This window comes from Triticum aestivum, chromosome 7B, assembly GCF_018294505.1.
Source record: "Triticum aestivum cultivar Chinese Spring chromosome 7B, IWGSC CS RefSeq v2.1, whole genome shotgun sequence".
Taxonomy (NCBI): domain Eukaryota; kingdom Viridiplantae; phylum Streptophyta; class Magnoliopsida; order Poales; family Poaceae; genus Triticum; species Triticum aestivum.
In genome coordinates this window covers 488739972-488754686 of record NC_057813.1, presented here as the reverse complement: position 1 = coordinate 488754686, position 14715 = coordinate 488739972, and the positions used below count along the sequence as shown (strand labels likewise).

Below are 14715 nucleotides of genomic sequence, written 5' to 3'. Positions count from 1 at the left end.
CTGCTATGGGTGTTTGCTAGAACTAGTGTCAAAATCTGCTGGAACCGACTTTCTGTTTTGCTTCAACTGACCACCGAAGATTTTTCTTTGTTCGCTGGGTTCTTGCACTCGAAGTCTGGAACACGACGGTGCTAGTAGATGACGATGGCGAGCGGGAGCCTATGACTCGAGAGATGCTTCAGCCACGGCATCCACGCGCTGGAACCGACTAGCGTTAGAGCTGCATCGACATGATTTTTGTTGCAAAATGGTCGGGATTTGGCAAGCGGCAACGACGAGCGGTGCTGGCGAGCTGACGGTGCTTCGAGCCTGGACGCGGGCGGATCTGGCAGTGCTTCAAGCCGGTGGTGTTTTTTTTTGCTGGACACGGGGGTCTAGTCGTTGGGGTCGCCAGATTGGATGGCTGCCAGGCGTCCGGCCGAAAGTTGGGCCGGCGCGCCGCGCCTATCACTGGCTAAATATATATCTCGCCGCGAGTTGGATGCTAGCCTTGCCTGAGGGAGCGCTAGTACATACTAGGACAGCCCAGCTCACGGGAGGCCACAACCTCGTTTATTTCTGGTTTTTCACTTTTTTGTTTATGTATTCTTTTTTTACTTTTGTTTATACTTCTAAATATTCTTAATAAATATATTATAAAAAACACTTTACATAAACATTTGAAGAAAATGTTAATCAAACATTTAAAAAATGTTAAATATGTATAGAGAAAATGATTCTCATGTGTACAAAAACTGTATACAGAAAATACAATATGTATGAAAGGAATTGACATTTTTTAATACAAGATTAACAATTCTTTTTAATACAAGATTAACATTTTTTGAACACGTAGTCCCAGGTTACATGATCCTAGTCTATACAGGGAATCAGAGTCATCCATCAACTTATCGTGTATGCCAAATCTCTTGGAACCTTCTGATTATACGCCATGAGTCACCTGATGTTTGGCTGGACATTTGGGTTTACCCGAAAATTCAAGTTAGATAATTCGGGTTAGAAAATTCGGGTTTGGAGAAACTTCCTGTATCCTCACCTACAGGGCGATATTGGATAGCAATTCGACAGTACTGTTTCAACGGCATATATGATACTGTAGATAGATACTCCTAGTACTGTAGTGGCATATTTATAACCACGCGCAGATACTGATGAAAGCAACTACATAGACATTGCCGGGGGGGATCCTTCATGTGTTGGCCAAAAGAGATCTCTTACGGATACGAGCAAATGAAGCGGATCTGTTCATGCTCTCAAGTCCTGAGTATTCACACGCCGCGCCCACACGGAACACTGGACAGCGGTCAAACCAGCTCAAGTGTTTTTTTTTTTTGAGTATCAGTACAGACACACGCGTTCATATACACGCGCATACACTTACTTCTACGCGCACACACACACTTTACCTCTATGAGCACCTACGAGAGACTGAGCCGGCATATTATCTTGAAATTTACGAAGCCACCGTAGACGCCTCATCCGTAAATCCTGAAATAAATCTAGGAATGATGCGAGCACCAGGATTTAAATCTTGATGGATTGGAGATACCACTGTCCACCTAACCATTTCAACCACTGATTGGTTCGCAACCAGCTCAAGTGTTGAACTCCAAGAGAAGACGCTCTCCAGTCTTGACAGGTCGGCCGTTGGCCCTCTGTCCAGTCTTTTCTTTTTTTCTTTTCTTTTCTTTTTCTTTTTTGCGGGTGCCCCTCCCCTCTGCTCACAGTCAACGTCTGGTCCACGCTGGGATATAAGAGCTTGCCAAACAATCATGGCGGTGATGCCGTTATTTACATCACGACGACACTGCCATGTGACATAACAGACAACACCACTACTTAATTCGGTCTGAGCGTTGCTTCTGAGAATAAGTACGATTTCTGTACGATGGAGAATGGCCACCGACCGTTGATCAGCAAACATTTTTATATACAGAAAACAACGGACGGGTTCAGCAGCGATTACGAAACCGAATCAAGCGACACGCGTAGAGTTTTTTCTTTTTTTTTGATGGGAGCGACACGCGTAGAATAAATAAATGCAAAAGTCGTAATTACCCAGCACATATCCGGGTGGGGAAGCAGATCTTCTTTGAAGCCGGTTGATATTTTTAGTCCAGTTTGTTTCCCACAAGCATGCGCATGACCACATACACCTTTTTTTTTAGGGCACACACACACCTTACAAAGCGTTCATCACCAGTCGTTGTTCATCGCGATTCTATAATCACCACTTGTAGTAATGGACACCGCCATTTTTACAATCGTCACTACCGCCCAGTAAAACACCCTTGGAGCTATTCTCAAGACCGCTGCCCCTAGAACCAGGCCAGCCAGTTAGTCTTCAGCCTTTGGCATTCATCAATCAAAAAGGAAAAAGAGTCTTCAACCTTTAAGCCTAACTAATAGCTCCCTCGATCGATGTCTTCAGCCTTTGAACCTCAGCTAAGAGGGAAGAGTTCATCTCACATGCATCCTTCAAGATTTCAATTCTCCGTCCAACTTCACTGCCGTACTGCGAATCCCGTGGGATGCCTTGCAGAACCAGACTCTGGAGCATAGCCTGTCCAGACGGAATTTTTTCCCAAAAAAACAAAGGATGGGGAATGATTAGAAAATTCTATGTGTCGCAGCAGCATAAGGAGTTCACGTTGTTGAAAACTCAGAGGGGAAAGGTTACCTCGTGGTGCTGCTTCTGGGAGTAGCACCGGATGAGCGACTTGACCATCTTGTTGCGCACTTTGACGGAAGCACTGCGCCGGAAAACAAAACCGGACAAGTGATGCTTCGCTAGTGTGAACGACATGGAATCCCTCCGAGCAGCCTTGTCCAGGATACCAGATGTCCATGATTTGGCATAAGCCTCCAAGATTCCTTCGTCGCCCTACAAATGAAATTCATAAGTATGAAAGGTCAAGCCATCACTTCTTATCAGACATCTAATAATTAGCACCAAAATAGCAATGAATCATGTGCTCTTTGCATAGTCTCTGTTGTGCAATGTGCAAGCACTAGACGAGTTAAAAGTAAATGATGAAAACAAATTCATAGTCCATCCTGTCACTACCAAAGATGCTATCCTGAAGAGAATCATAAAATGAACCAATGAAACAATACCTCAAGAGGCTCCAAGTATCCTTTAACATCACCAATGCATTTGTCTAGGGGAGGCAACAGTTCAAGCACATAAGCAGTAGACAATGCATTCCAGGCTGCCAGCCGAACCGTAGTCTCAACACATCTATGCAAATAAATGGCCACTTGCCGACCAAAAATAACATCTCCATATGAGACAGCTGCGAATTGATCTACAACACTCTCGACAAAAGTAGTGTAGCTCTCATGAATTTTCTCCTTGAATCTGAGAATTTCGTGAGTGTTAATTACTTTTACTTCTTCAACAGTGGCCACAGATCCTACAACCTCATCATTATTAGCAGAGTGAGATCTATAATATTTCTGGCATAACATATCCAGATGCTGGCCATACAATTCTTGCAAAACCTCAAAAACATCCTTGCTTCTATCTTCTTGAAGCAAGTCCATGTTAGTGCGGACAGAGGCAGAAAGTGCATGCATTTTCCAAACCAAAGGGACATCAAGAGATGGAGCAGCTGAAACAGCTTCCAGACCCAACAAAAAGATAAGACCAGCTCTTGAAACATCAGCGTCATCAGTGCAGCAGATTGAACTTAGAATCCAATGCACAGGAAGAGGCAGTCTCTGGTGTGCCCACTCTAGAACTAACGTGCTGCAAGGTGGATTTACAACTTCTGTTAATTCCATTTCCTCTTGAATCGTCTCTAACATTTCTGGTACTTTTGGCTTATTTATGGCACTGTTATTTCTTGCATGTTTGTCTGGATTCTTCTTCTTGATGGCCAACCATCTGGATCTGAAATGTGAATTTAGCACATTGCTAAAATGCTGATACTCATCCTCAGTTATGTCCCACTCAAAAGTTTTTGGTAATTTCATTTGAGAAGCCAGACAATGTATGGAAGATCTGAGACATTTCAGAACTGAAGGTTGGAAGAGGATATCAAAGGCTCTCTCCAAGGTAGAGATCTGGCCAGGTCCTGCAATCAAAGATACACCAAGGACAGGACTGATTCTCTCTGAAGCGTTGGTGAATGGATTAGTTACATTATCCAAGTTTGCACCTTTACTGAGGGTAACAAGGCCTTCTGGCGCAGCAGAGACGATTTTTATCAACTCTAGGACCAACTGTGAATCCAGTTGTGTAAGTAGGCATTTCAGAGACCAAAACCCACCCCCGCACGTCCCCCAGCCAAACCCAACACCAGGAGCTAGTCCTCCTCTACCAAACATCTCTATGTTCTTTAATACAGGCCACTGTGAGGAAATCAATGGCAACAGCGAAGTAAGAAAGTTCAACAAGTCATTTTGCCATAAACTGGAAATGCCTTCTTGTAATATCTTGCCAGCTAGCCCTGCTTTAGATTCTTTGAGATGCTCAGAACTGTTTATTGTCGCTCTCTGGATCACTCTGTCAACAGAACAGGATAGCTGCACTAATCGTTGAAGGCAACTTATGGAAGATAGTGATGCATCGACATCACCCCAGCATCTCAGATGACAAAGTCCCTGCACCAACGATACACCACGGGACGGCAGCTGCTCAACTTCAGTGCACGAGAAGCTGAAAAACCCATTAGTAATTATCCCCAGGCCAATTTTGGGGACAAAGTCCGGTATCCAAGGCAAGCAGTAACTTCTACTATCAGGAGTGCCCTCTGGTGATATTCTTTCCAATGTCGAATTAAGCATGCCTAGTACAGAAGAAATCAACAAAACCAAGCAGCTTTGCTCCGGTGTATGTGTTGTATTCTCATTCTGCCCATTGATCAGTGAACACAAGTAGGGAATATCATTTAGATGTAACCAAGACAGCGCCGAATTTACCATTGGAACTACATGACTCCAAGACCACATCTCACCATAACTGCCAGGAACTCCCATGTCTTGCTTGCCAAACTGCTCCACTGAATGAAGAAGAGGCAGCCTTTGTGCCAGAGCTCCTAATACAAGAAACGACTCTCTTGCAATTGAACTAAACTCAGAAAGAACATTGTGTTCACTTAGATTCTGGAACACTGGAGGGCTGAGCCACAGGCATAGAACAGGAAAGAAATCTGTGAAGTGTGATATGCAAAATCCATAAGAAATACAGGTTCTCCAAAACCGCAGCTGCTCGACCATCATTGCTGAACTCAACTTGCATTGTTCCTTTCCAGGTTTTATCCAATCCTTAAGGGTATAAGCCGGTAAGTACCACTGCCACATTGCCTGATGAAAAACTCCATTGTTCACAAAATTCAAGCATGTTTGTCTGTTGTATTTGGATAAAACCTAGCAAAAGGAACAAATGACTTTAGATGATAACAAAGAGACCTTCTGTTTGACAAATATAGAAGCTATAGTTAAAAAAGTGATTGTCGCATTTTAGTATGAGCAGTCTCAACTAAGAATAGCTTTTAGTGTGCTCATAGTATCACCTAATCTTAACAACGGGACAATCGTATTAATAAGCAACTCAAAGGAAGATTGAAGATCCACCAAATAGTTTCTGCGTCAGTACATGCATTGTGGAAGGGGGGTTGATTGGTTGACATAAGTTGCAAGGGCAATACTAAAACAATACAATTCCTATGTATTCAGATCTCAGAAGCTGCAAACAAAGAGGAGACCTCAAGATGAGATTGTTGGTTGTTAGTTGACATTAAAAAGTATTAACTCATTCAAGAATCAGTTATGACAAGTGACAAACGAGCCTTTAATTTTGAGTTTTGACATCACTGATACAAGGTGTTAAAACACTTACATCCAACAGGACACCACTTTTGAGTTCAACTAACAATAGACAATTAAGCAACAAAATCAGAATAGATTACTGGGAGAAGCATAAGTAGATCTAGTTATAGATCTATGAAAAGCAAGGATGATCAATAATGAAACACTACACTACCAACAAAATGCAGCTTCAGGTGTCAACCGACATAAAAACACGATATGCCAATGTACGATGACAGATATCTATCATGTTACCCTAAAATATGAGATTGCCTTAGCAGCAAAGATACCTTCAACAAAGTAACCCCTCTGATCATTGACGAGTGAATTTCCATTGATCCTTGCCTGTCCAACAGCTTAACAACACATTGAACAAGCTTTGTACAATTCAAGATGGCATCAGCAGATTGTGGAGAGTGTCTGGCTAATGCCACAAGAATTGAAACGAGATAATCTTTTTGAATTTGAGGCGGGTCCATCTGAATCAACAAAGAGGTACAGCCTGAATTTAAGATCCTTAATCATGCTCACCAGTTTCCACAACAAAACTAAAAGATGGACAAAATCAAATCAAATAATTTGTTCAATTATCTGAAAAACAGAGCTTTGTAGCTTAGTAATAGAAGTGCAATACAAAGTCATCTCTATGAAAGAAACAAACAATCCAGGCAGCACATGCATGTTCCAAAAATTGTTCCAAAAGGTAATATATGCTATTGGATGGCAGGAAACAATAATGTTCAGATGTTTGAGTTAGTACTATTGCACACCTACAACTGCCAATGGCATACAGTTCTTAGAATACAAAGGATATTTATATTATTCAAAGGGTAAACAAGTTAATACTAGTGGAACAGGAGGTGCTGTGCTAGAGGCATATAATTGATATTTTAATAAAGTATACATAACAAGCATTACTATACAAGACTGAACAAACTTTGGAGGGGGGGCGGGGGGGGAGGCCTGTGACTAATAGACAACACAGTTCCATGCAAATAATTTGGAGCAAATGCTTTTGTTAGGGCCTGTTTGGTTCCAATAAGTCACCTGACTTATAAGTCAGGTGACTTAAAACCAGTGACTTATAAGTCACCTGACACACCTTCCCACATCAATCAACATCATGCAGGTGGTGGGACCCACACAAAAGGGGATGACTTATAAGTTTTAAGTTGGGGTGGAGCAACTTATGACTTATAAGTTGGGGTGACTTATAAGTCGGGTCTGTTTGGCAAAATAAGTCACTTCTTTCACTTTTCGACTTATAAGTTGATGACTTATTTGGAACCAAACAGGCCCTTATTCTAGTGAAATAAAAGAAGGCACAAAGCTCTATGTCAAGCCGAAAGTCTGTATGGTTGTAAAAGAAACACGCTGGACAAGAAAACTCAAAAGGTAAAGATTGACCTCCAAAAGGGAGCAAATACGTGGTAGAATTCCCATTCTAATAAGACCAGCAGCAACATCCTGTCCAGACACAATAACATCATCTTGAATGGTGTGTTTCTCGTCACTTTCTTCTTCATCATCTTCACCATAGTGTGGAAGTATATTGGATGGTTTTGTGTTGTATTTCCAAAAACCCCCTTCAAGAAAACCTCCATCCACGTCAGGTTTGCTACGAAAAACAGGAGCTGTGCAGATATCTTCCATCTTATTTATTAATTTCTGCACGTGCGGGAGATCAGCCATATAAGACTCAAATTTGTAATAATGAAAGAATAGACGGTTAAGGGAGTTACCTCTGAAAACTCAAAATATGACTCATTCATGTCATAGCTCAACATAACATTAATAACTTTAGCGCAAGTCAAAACTACAGACTCATGGTTATCATCCAATGCCATCCTGCAAATGTGTCAGTTAGCGACAAGGTGGTAAAACAAAATATAGAAACAAAAAAGATATATGGCATGACAAGGTATCAAATTGATGCCTTTTGACTTATAGAAATACCATGCAAAATATCTAGGTGTACATTTGCTAACTGCTGGTTGTGTTAGGTTCTTCTATGATTTCCAGAATTTGGTTATGAGACTTAATATGACTGCAGTAGTTAACAACCTCGTAAAAATAATATACCAATAAACGTCTAAGTGCAAACAGAAAATATGAATGGGGAGGGAGGAGTATAAGAGCATCCGCACCCAACACCTATAAATTTGACGTGCTACAGTGGGCATTTCTGTCTTCTCTTTCCACTCACCTTTCTTAGTTCTTTAACCACATCCCTTAGCACACCATCTATAGGTGCTAAGGAGTCCAATACTTATTCAAATATAAATCTATTTTGCTTAACATTGGGTGCTATTGCTAAGCTTTTTTACCTTAGCACCTACCCTCACATGCACTAGCACCAGCGCTAGCCAATTTCTATTACTATTAGCATCCAGGAATGTGGATGCTCTAATAAGGTTAGGGGATAAATACATTAATATCATCTTGTAAATCACTGATAGTTTATGGATGAGATCACTTTAAACTATTACTAACACTTACTACTCTCTAATATGACAGCTAAAAATACGATTGTTTGAAGCATGCATTTTCAGGCACAGATGCAGCTATTTAAAATGTCTTGAAGGAAACTAAGCACATCTCTGTGGTACATGTTCCGTTTGCTCGACTATACTTGATAGGATCGTGTAGTACATGTATGCTCAGTGGCTCTCCCCACTATGATGAACTAAATAACATTGTATGGCAACAATAAGCAAATTTAAAATGAAGTTATCAGCTCAGAAATAAGTACCTTAGAGAAAGAACCAACTCTGGTTCGGGGCCAAGGGCATAGGCCCAAACTGCTTGCCAATCATAAGCTTTCTCAGCATAATTAGCTCCTTCCACATTATCAGCTAGATCCATCTTATGCAGGTTGTGCAATGCCCTATTCAGAACAGAAGCAAGAAGCTGCAGTCCTAGTACACGCTGCCCAGGAACCTATAGTTTGAACAGTAAAGCTGAATTACATAGTGTTTCTACATATTTTTGGGTCACACTTCAAGAATTGAAGCAAAACTATGAAGCACTTCTTCATAAACTGAGATTTGTGAATTCAATGAAGCAGGGAACACTAAATACCATTCCTACACGCCCACCCCTAGCAGGTGGTCTCAAGCAATCTGAATAAGTTATGTTACAACCCCTATCTTTTACTTGTTCTGTTTTATATACCGATGATTAAAAATTACCACTTTACTAGCAAGTGATTCTGGAGAAACAAATTAATGGAATAGCCTCACTGATCAGTCTAGCATAATAGCCAGTATGCCATTTCATGACAAATGCATGCAACCAAAGTAGTAAAAGTTGAAGCTCAACAACCTATCCAGTTGAATGTGGAACGCATGCAGATCTTGCAATTGTAAATTTAGCAAACCTACCAGGCTTGGACAAAAGTTTATTAAAATATGTACCACACAATCAATTGTGCATAACATGAACCCCGCAAAATTCAAGAAGAAATCCATATATGTTCCAATGTTCATGTTGCTCGAATTTGACACTGAATACAGCCAAACGCTAAGTCTGTTTTGCCCATCCACCATGTGGTAAAGTTTATAGAACAAACCATGCTCCTGGTAAGTGCCAACGCCTCATTGATTGTGTAACCAACAGCTGCAGGATCTCCCTCTGTTCGTAGGAAGTCACGCTCAGCTACGCTTTCTCCATGGGTCTTCTTGCCTACAAGCAGAAAAGGCAAGCTGTGATGCCACCCCAAGAAGCTAAACTCAGAGAGGGCAAAGAAGGAAGAAATTTACCATCTGGTTGCTCCTGACAAGATTGAAATCCCAGAATATCTCCATCTAATGCAAACCTACACAACCTGATCCGCTCCACTCTCTCACTCCATGCCTTCCAAGAGTGTGCACTCTGCTCACCAGCAGTCAAATGCTCGCCTGGAATAGCCTTTGCAGTCTTCCTTGGCCCTGAAGTTTGCCTACTCTTATCCTTACCCTCATCTTTCTTGCCACCAGACTTCTCCCTCCCCCGACGCCTCAATACCTCCACCAGAGCTGGATCCATCCTATTCAAAATATCTGCCTGTGCCTCCGCTATCTCCTCTGCCGACATCCCTGCCAGCCTCGCTGTGTTCTCTGCGTTAATCTCTGCTGAAATCGATGGCTCCCCATCATCGAGCTGCATACCCTCTCCTTGCAATTCAGCAACCCCAGCCCCACCTTTCGTCAATCCATTCTCTGCATTAATCAGCTTCTTTGACAACACGTCAGAAACCAAACCCGTCGGGCCCAATGCTTCCCTACCATTTCCACTGTCCAGCTCCATGCCATCTCCCCCCAATCCCCTCTCCCCCACCTGACCAACTACATTTTTAACCTCAGCCACATGATCAATTTTCTTTGTGTTGTCTTCCTTCGCCTGCCTCCGCTTGGGGGGCACATCGTCAGCGACGAACTCTCGCCACCTGCTGAAATCCATGCCCTTCTTCTCTTTCCTCCTCACAGGCCCGGCCACCGCAGCCGCGGGCTGGTAGTCCATGTCGTCCACATCCATCCCGTAGTCCTCCTCCCCTTTCTTCTTGTCGGCACCCTTCGCCACCGGTTTCCAGTGCTGCATAAGAGCAGTTAATCAGTCGTAAAGCACAAGCCAGCACTAACTGAATAGGAGAGGAACAGGTTGGCGGGTTCAGGGTTAAGCTAGGGTTTCATGGAGGGGCGACAGCGGCGGCTTACGGGGCCATGGGAGCGGTGGCGGGCGACGGGGAAGGGGAGGACGGTGGGGCGCGGGGCGGAGGAGGGCGCGGCGGCGGAGAAGCCCTTCTCGACGATGGCGCCGACGAGGTGGGCCGGTGAGACCACCGTCGCTGCCGCGGCGGCCGCGGGTGGAGGCGGCGGCGGGTCGAAGGGCCCCTCCACGACCTTGCGGCGCGCGGGGAGAGCGCCCGGCTGGTGCCTCCGCTTCGTCGCGTCTTCCATTGGCGGCCTGGTGAGCGGAGCGCGGCCTTGGTAGTTGGCAAGGGAGGGTTTAAGGGGAGGAGCAAAGGAGGGAACGAGGGAACGAGGGGATTCGCTGTGGTTGGTTTCTTTCCTTCTTCCTGTTTGCAACTCGATCGCCCGATTAGCTCTTTGGTCGTGTGAGGCCTTGTACAAGGCGTTTAAGGGGGTGTTTATAAAGAAATAAACCAGCATTTCTTTAAGCATCGGTGCTTGTTTATAGATGATGGATGTTTGATTAGACGTCTCTTCTGCAGAAATAGGCATCGGTGTTTGTTTAAAAAAAACAATTTGTTTTTCTAAGCATCTAGCATTGTATAAGACCTAGCAGATTTTCAAATTTTTCAACGGGATGTCATTTTATCAAAGTCAAATCTGGCAATTGTGTGTGCCTTTGCTTGGTTCCATGATGAGATTTCACCCATTATTTGAATATATAGAAGCGTAACAGAACATTTTATACGAGTGACTAACACCACGATGAACTCATACATTGTTACAGAATTTAAACAATCATCCATACACAGTAAAAAAAACACTCTAAAGTATACTTCAGGGCCACCCTCATTGATAATACGAATAACATATTGTTCTATGTGTTTTGCGTATACATAGACAGTCATCAAACTACAAAGTCCACATGGATTTGCAAAATCAAGCGGAAAAAGTGTAACTAATGTTGCTTTTCTAAAGGTAGAGAGGTGTACGTGTTGAAGATTTCACGCTTTTAGAATGACGTCGTGTTCTTGTGGTTATGGATGGTGCTAACTGGCCAACGACAACTCGGATTAATAAGTGTCGCGCCCTTGTAAATATTGATTGTACTGTAGGTTTTACCGTTTTAGTAGCGAGAAATCGCACAAGCTTAAGTTTTAGTTACTATCAACTAAGGGTGCATTTGGTTGGAGGTTTGGATGGGATGGCGCATGGATGGTCCATCATACATATGTTTGGTTGGAGTAGTACAACAACATAATGAAATAAAGGTGTTCCACTAGAAGGAACATTCCATGCATATTATGAAACCGATTGATAACACCAAGTTGGGGGAATCACATGGTTCCTCGCTTTTCCCCTTTCATCGCCCGAGCCTTTATTCTCTTAAAAAAAGACTACACGCTCATGCTCAAACCCCTACTGTCATTGTTGTCACATTAATCCCAACGAGAGAAGCCCATCTCTATTTGGTTAATCGCCTATGTCTGGACGATAAGGGTCAAGTGGTGGTTCCGGCTCAGGCTCTGGAGCTGATGTCTGGCCTCGGTGCGCGTAAACAGCCGCCGGCAAGACGAGGTAATGGCATGCAGTTAAATCAAACAAAGAGGGCGCAGGCAAGATAATAATCTCATTGTGTTTCTTATTAAATCTCAGATTATACAGAAGCATCTTATCATCATTGTTAACAATAAACTTATGTGCTACCATGCTCTTATAGTCTAGAAAAGTAGGGGTAGCAGTTTTTCTTCTTTCTCATAATGCCTAATAGGTATCTTAAAGTGTTTAGCAAGGTGTGCAACATAGATACCTCCAAAGATGGGGCTCTTTATACGGTTCAGACTTAACCGTTTAGCAATAATAGACCTATACTAACAGAATTGTCACGAAATAAAGCATGGAACAAAATAATAATATCAGGAACACTGAGGTTTCCACAGTTTCCGCAACCAATTAAGCATCGACTAGCAAATATTGCAAAGTAGCGTAAAACAGGAAAATGTATGCTAGTAAATCTTACATCGGAAACCTTCATCGGTTCCCCTACAGTAATAGTATCAATAAAACCATCCACATATTTACGATGTGGTTCCTCTAAGCTGCCCTCAAAGGGTATTCTGCAGACCGCGCAAAAATCACGTAATGACATCTCCCTAGTGAAGGAAATATGCCCTAGAGGCAATAATAAAGTTATTATTTATTTCCTTATATCATGATGTAGGACCTTGAAGTATGTCTAGAGGGGGTGATTAGACTACTTGACCAATTAAAAACTTAACATTTTCCCAATTTTAGACTTTGGCAGATTTTAGCTATCTTTGGACAAGTCAAGCAATCTTCACACAATTCAAGCACGCATGCAAAGAGTATATGAGCAGCGGAAATTAAAGCATGCAACTTGCAAGAATGTAAAGGGAAGGGTTTGGAGGATTCAAACGCAATTGGAGACACGGATGTTTTTATCGTGGTTCCGATAGGTGGTGCTATCGTACATCCACGTTGATGGAGACTTCAACCCACGAAGGGTAATGGTTGCGCGAGTCCACGGAGGGCTCCACCCACGAAGGGTCCACGAAGAAGCAACCTTGTCTATCCCACCATGGTCGTCGCCCACGAAGGACTTGCCTCACTAGCGGTAGATCTTCACGAAGTAGGCGATCTCCTTGCCCTTACAAACTCCTTGGTTCAACTCCACAATCTTGTCGGGGGCTCCCAAGTGACACCTAGCCAATCTAGGAGACACCACTCTCCAAGAAGTAACAAATGGTGCGTTGATGATGAACTCCTTGCTCTTGTGCTTCAAATGATAGTCTCCCCAACACTCAACTCTCTCTCATAGGATTTGGATCTGGTGGAAAGAAGATTTGAGTGGAAAGCAACTTGGGGAAGGCTAGAGATCAAGATTCATATGGTAGGAATGGAATATCTTGGCCTCAACACATGAGTAGGTGATTCTCTCTCAGAACTGGTAAGATGGAAGTGTAGGTTTGTTCTGATGGCTCTCTCCACGAATGAAGAGGAGGTGGAGGGGTATATATAGCCTCCACACAAAATTTAACCGTTACACATAATTTACCAAACTCGATGGGACCGAATCAACAAACTTGGTCGGACCGATTCAGTAAACCTAGTGACCGTTAGGATTTTCGGTGGGACCGACATGCAACTCGGTAGGACCGATGTGGTTAGGGTTAGGGCATAACATAATCTCGGTGAGACCGATTACACAAACTCGGTGAGACCGATTTTGGTAATTATCTAACCAGAGAGTTGGTCAGGTAAACTCGGTGGGACCGATTCACTCTTTTCGGTGAGACCGAAATGTTACGAAAGGGAAACAGAGAGTTTACATTGCAATCTTGGTGGGACCGATCGCTCACTTCGGTTAGACCGAAACATTACGAAGGGAAACAGAGACATTACAATCCCATCTCGGTGAGATCGAGATCCCTATCGGTGAGACCGATTTGCCTAGGGTTTGTGGCAGTGGCTATGACATTTGAACTCGGTGGCGCCGGATAGAAAGAACCGGTAGGACCGATTTTGACTTTGGGTTTAGGTCATATGTGGATGTGAGAAAGTAGTTAAGGGTTTTTGGAGCATATCACTAAGCACTTGAAGCAAGAGGCTCATTAAGCAACACCTCATCCCTCCTTGATAGTATTGGCTTTTCCTATAGACTCAATGTGATCTTGGATCACTAAAATGTAAAATGTAAAGTCTTGAGCTTTTGAGCTTGAGCCAATCCTTTGTCCTTAATATTTTGAGGGGTCCACTTTCATCATCCATGCCATGCCATTCATTGAGCTTTCCTGAAATATTTGTCTTGGAATAGCATTAGCTCAATGAGCTATATGTTGTTATGAATTACCAAAACCACCTAGGGATAGTTGCACTTTCAATCTCCCCCTTTTTAGTAATTGATGACAACATATAGATCAAATCTTCGACAAATGATAATAAGATTGAAAAACATCGTCGCTTTGAGAAGTATGTGATAAGCAGGAGCTCCCCCTAAATTTGTGCATAGTTTAAGATTTGCTTTGGACTGCAAATGCACAAGGAATTAGGCTCATGGGTTACTCTTCCATGTCACATACATCTTGGTGGAGCGCTCAAAATAATAAAGATTGAATACATGCACTCATCACCAAGCAAAGTGAATGATCATATAAGGATAAGTAAGATAATATCATCTAACAAGCAAGTGTAGCTCGTGATCAAACACATG

At 42.8% G+C, this 14715-nt stretch overlaps 1 protein-coding gene across 1 annotated transcript; it reads right to left on the bottom strand.

Annotated features, from left to right (window-relative positions):
- Positions 1–2088: 2088 nt before the first annotated feature.
- LOC123162795 (transcriptional elongation regulator MINIYO) lies at positions 2089–10886 on the bottom strand. Its single transcript, XM_044580559.1, has 10 exons — positions 10509–10886; positions 9576–10386; positions 9386–9498; positions 8567–8754; positions 7557–7662; positions 7222–7482; positions 6105–6293; positions 3118–5373; positions 2681–2884; positions 2089–2563 (listed from the first exon to the last, which is right to left on the bottom strand). The coding sequence occupies exons 1-10, from the start codon at positions 10749–10751 to the stop codon at positions 2399–2401; spliced, it is 4536 nt and encodes a 1511-aa protein (XP_044436494.1). The 5' UTR covers positions 10752–10886; the 3' UTR covers positions 2089–2398.
- Between the last annotated feature and the right edge of the window lie 3829 nt (positions 10887–14715).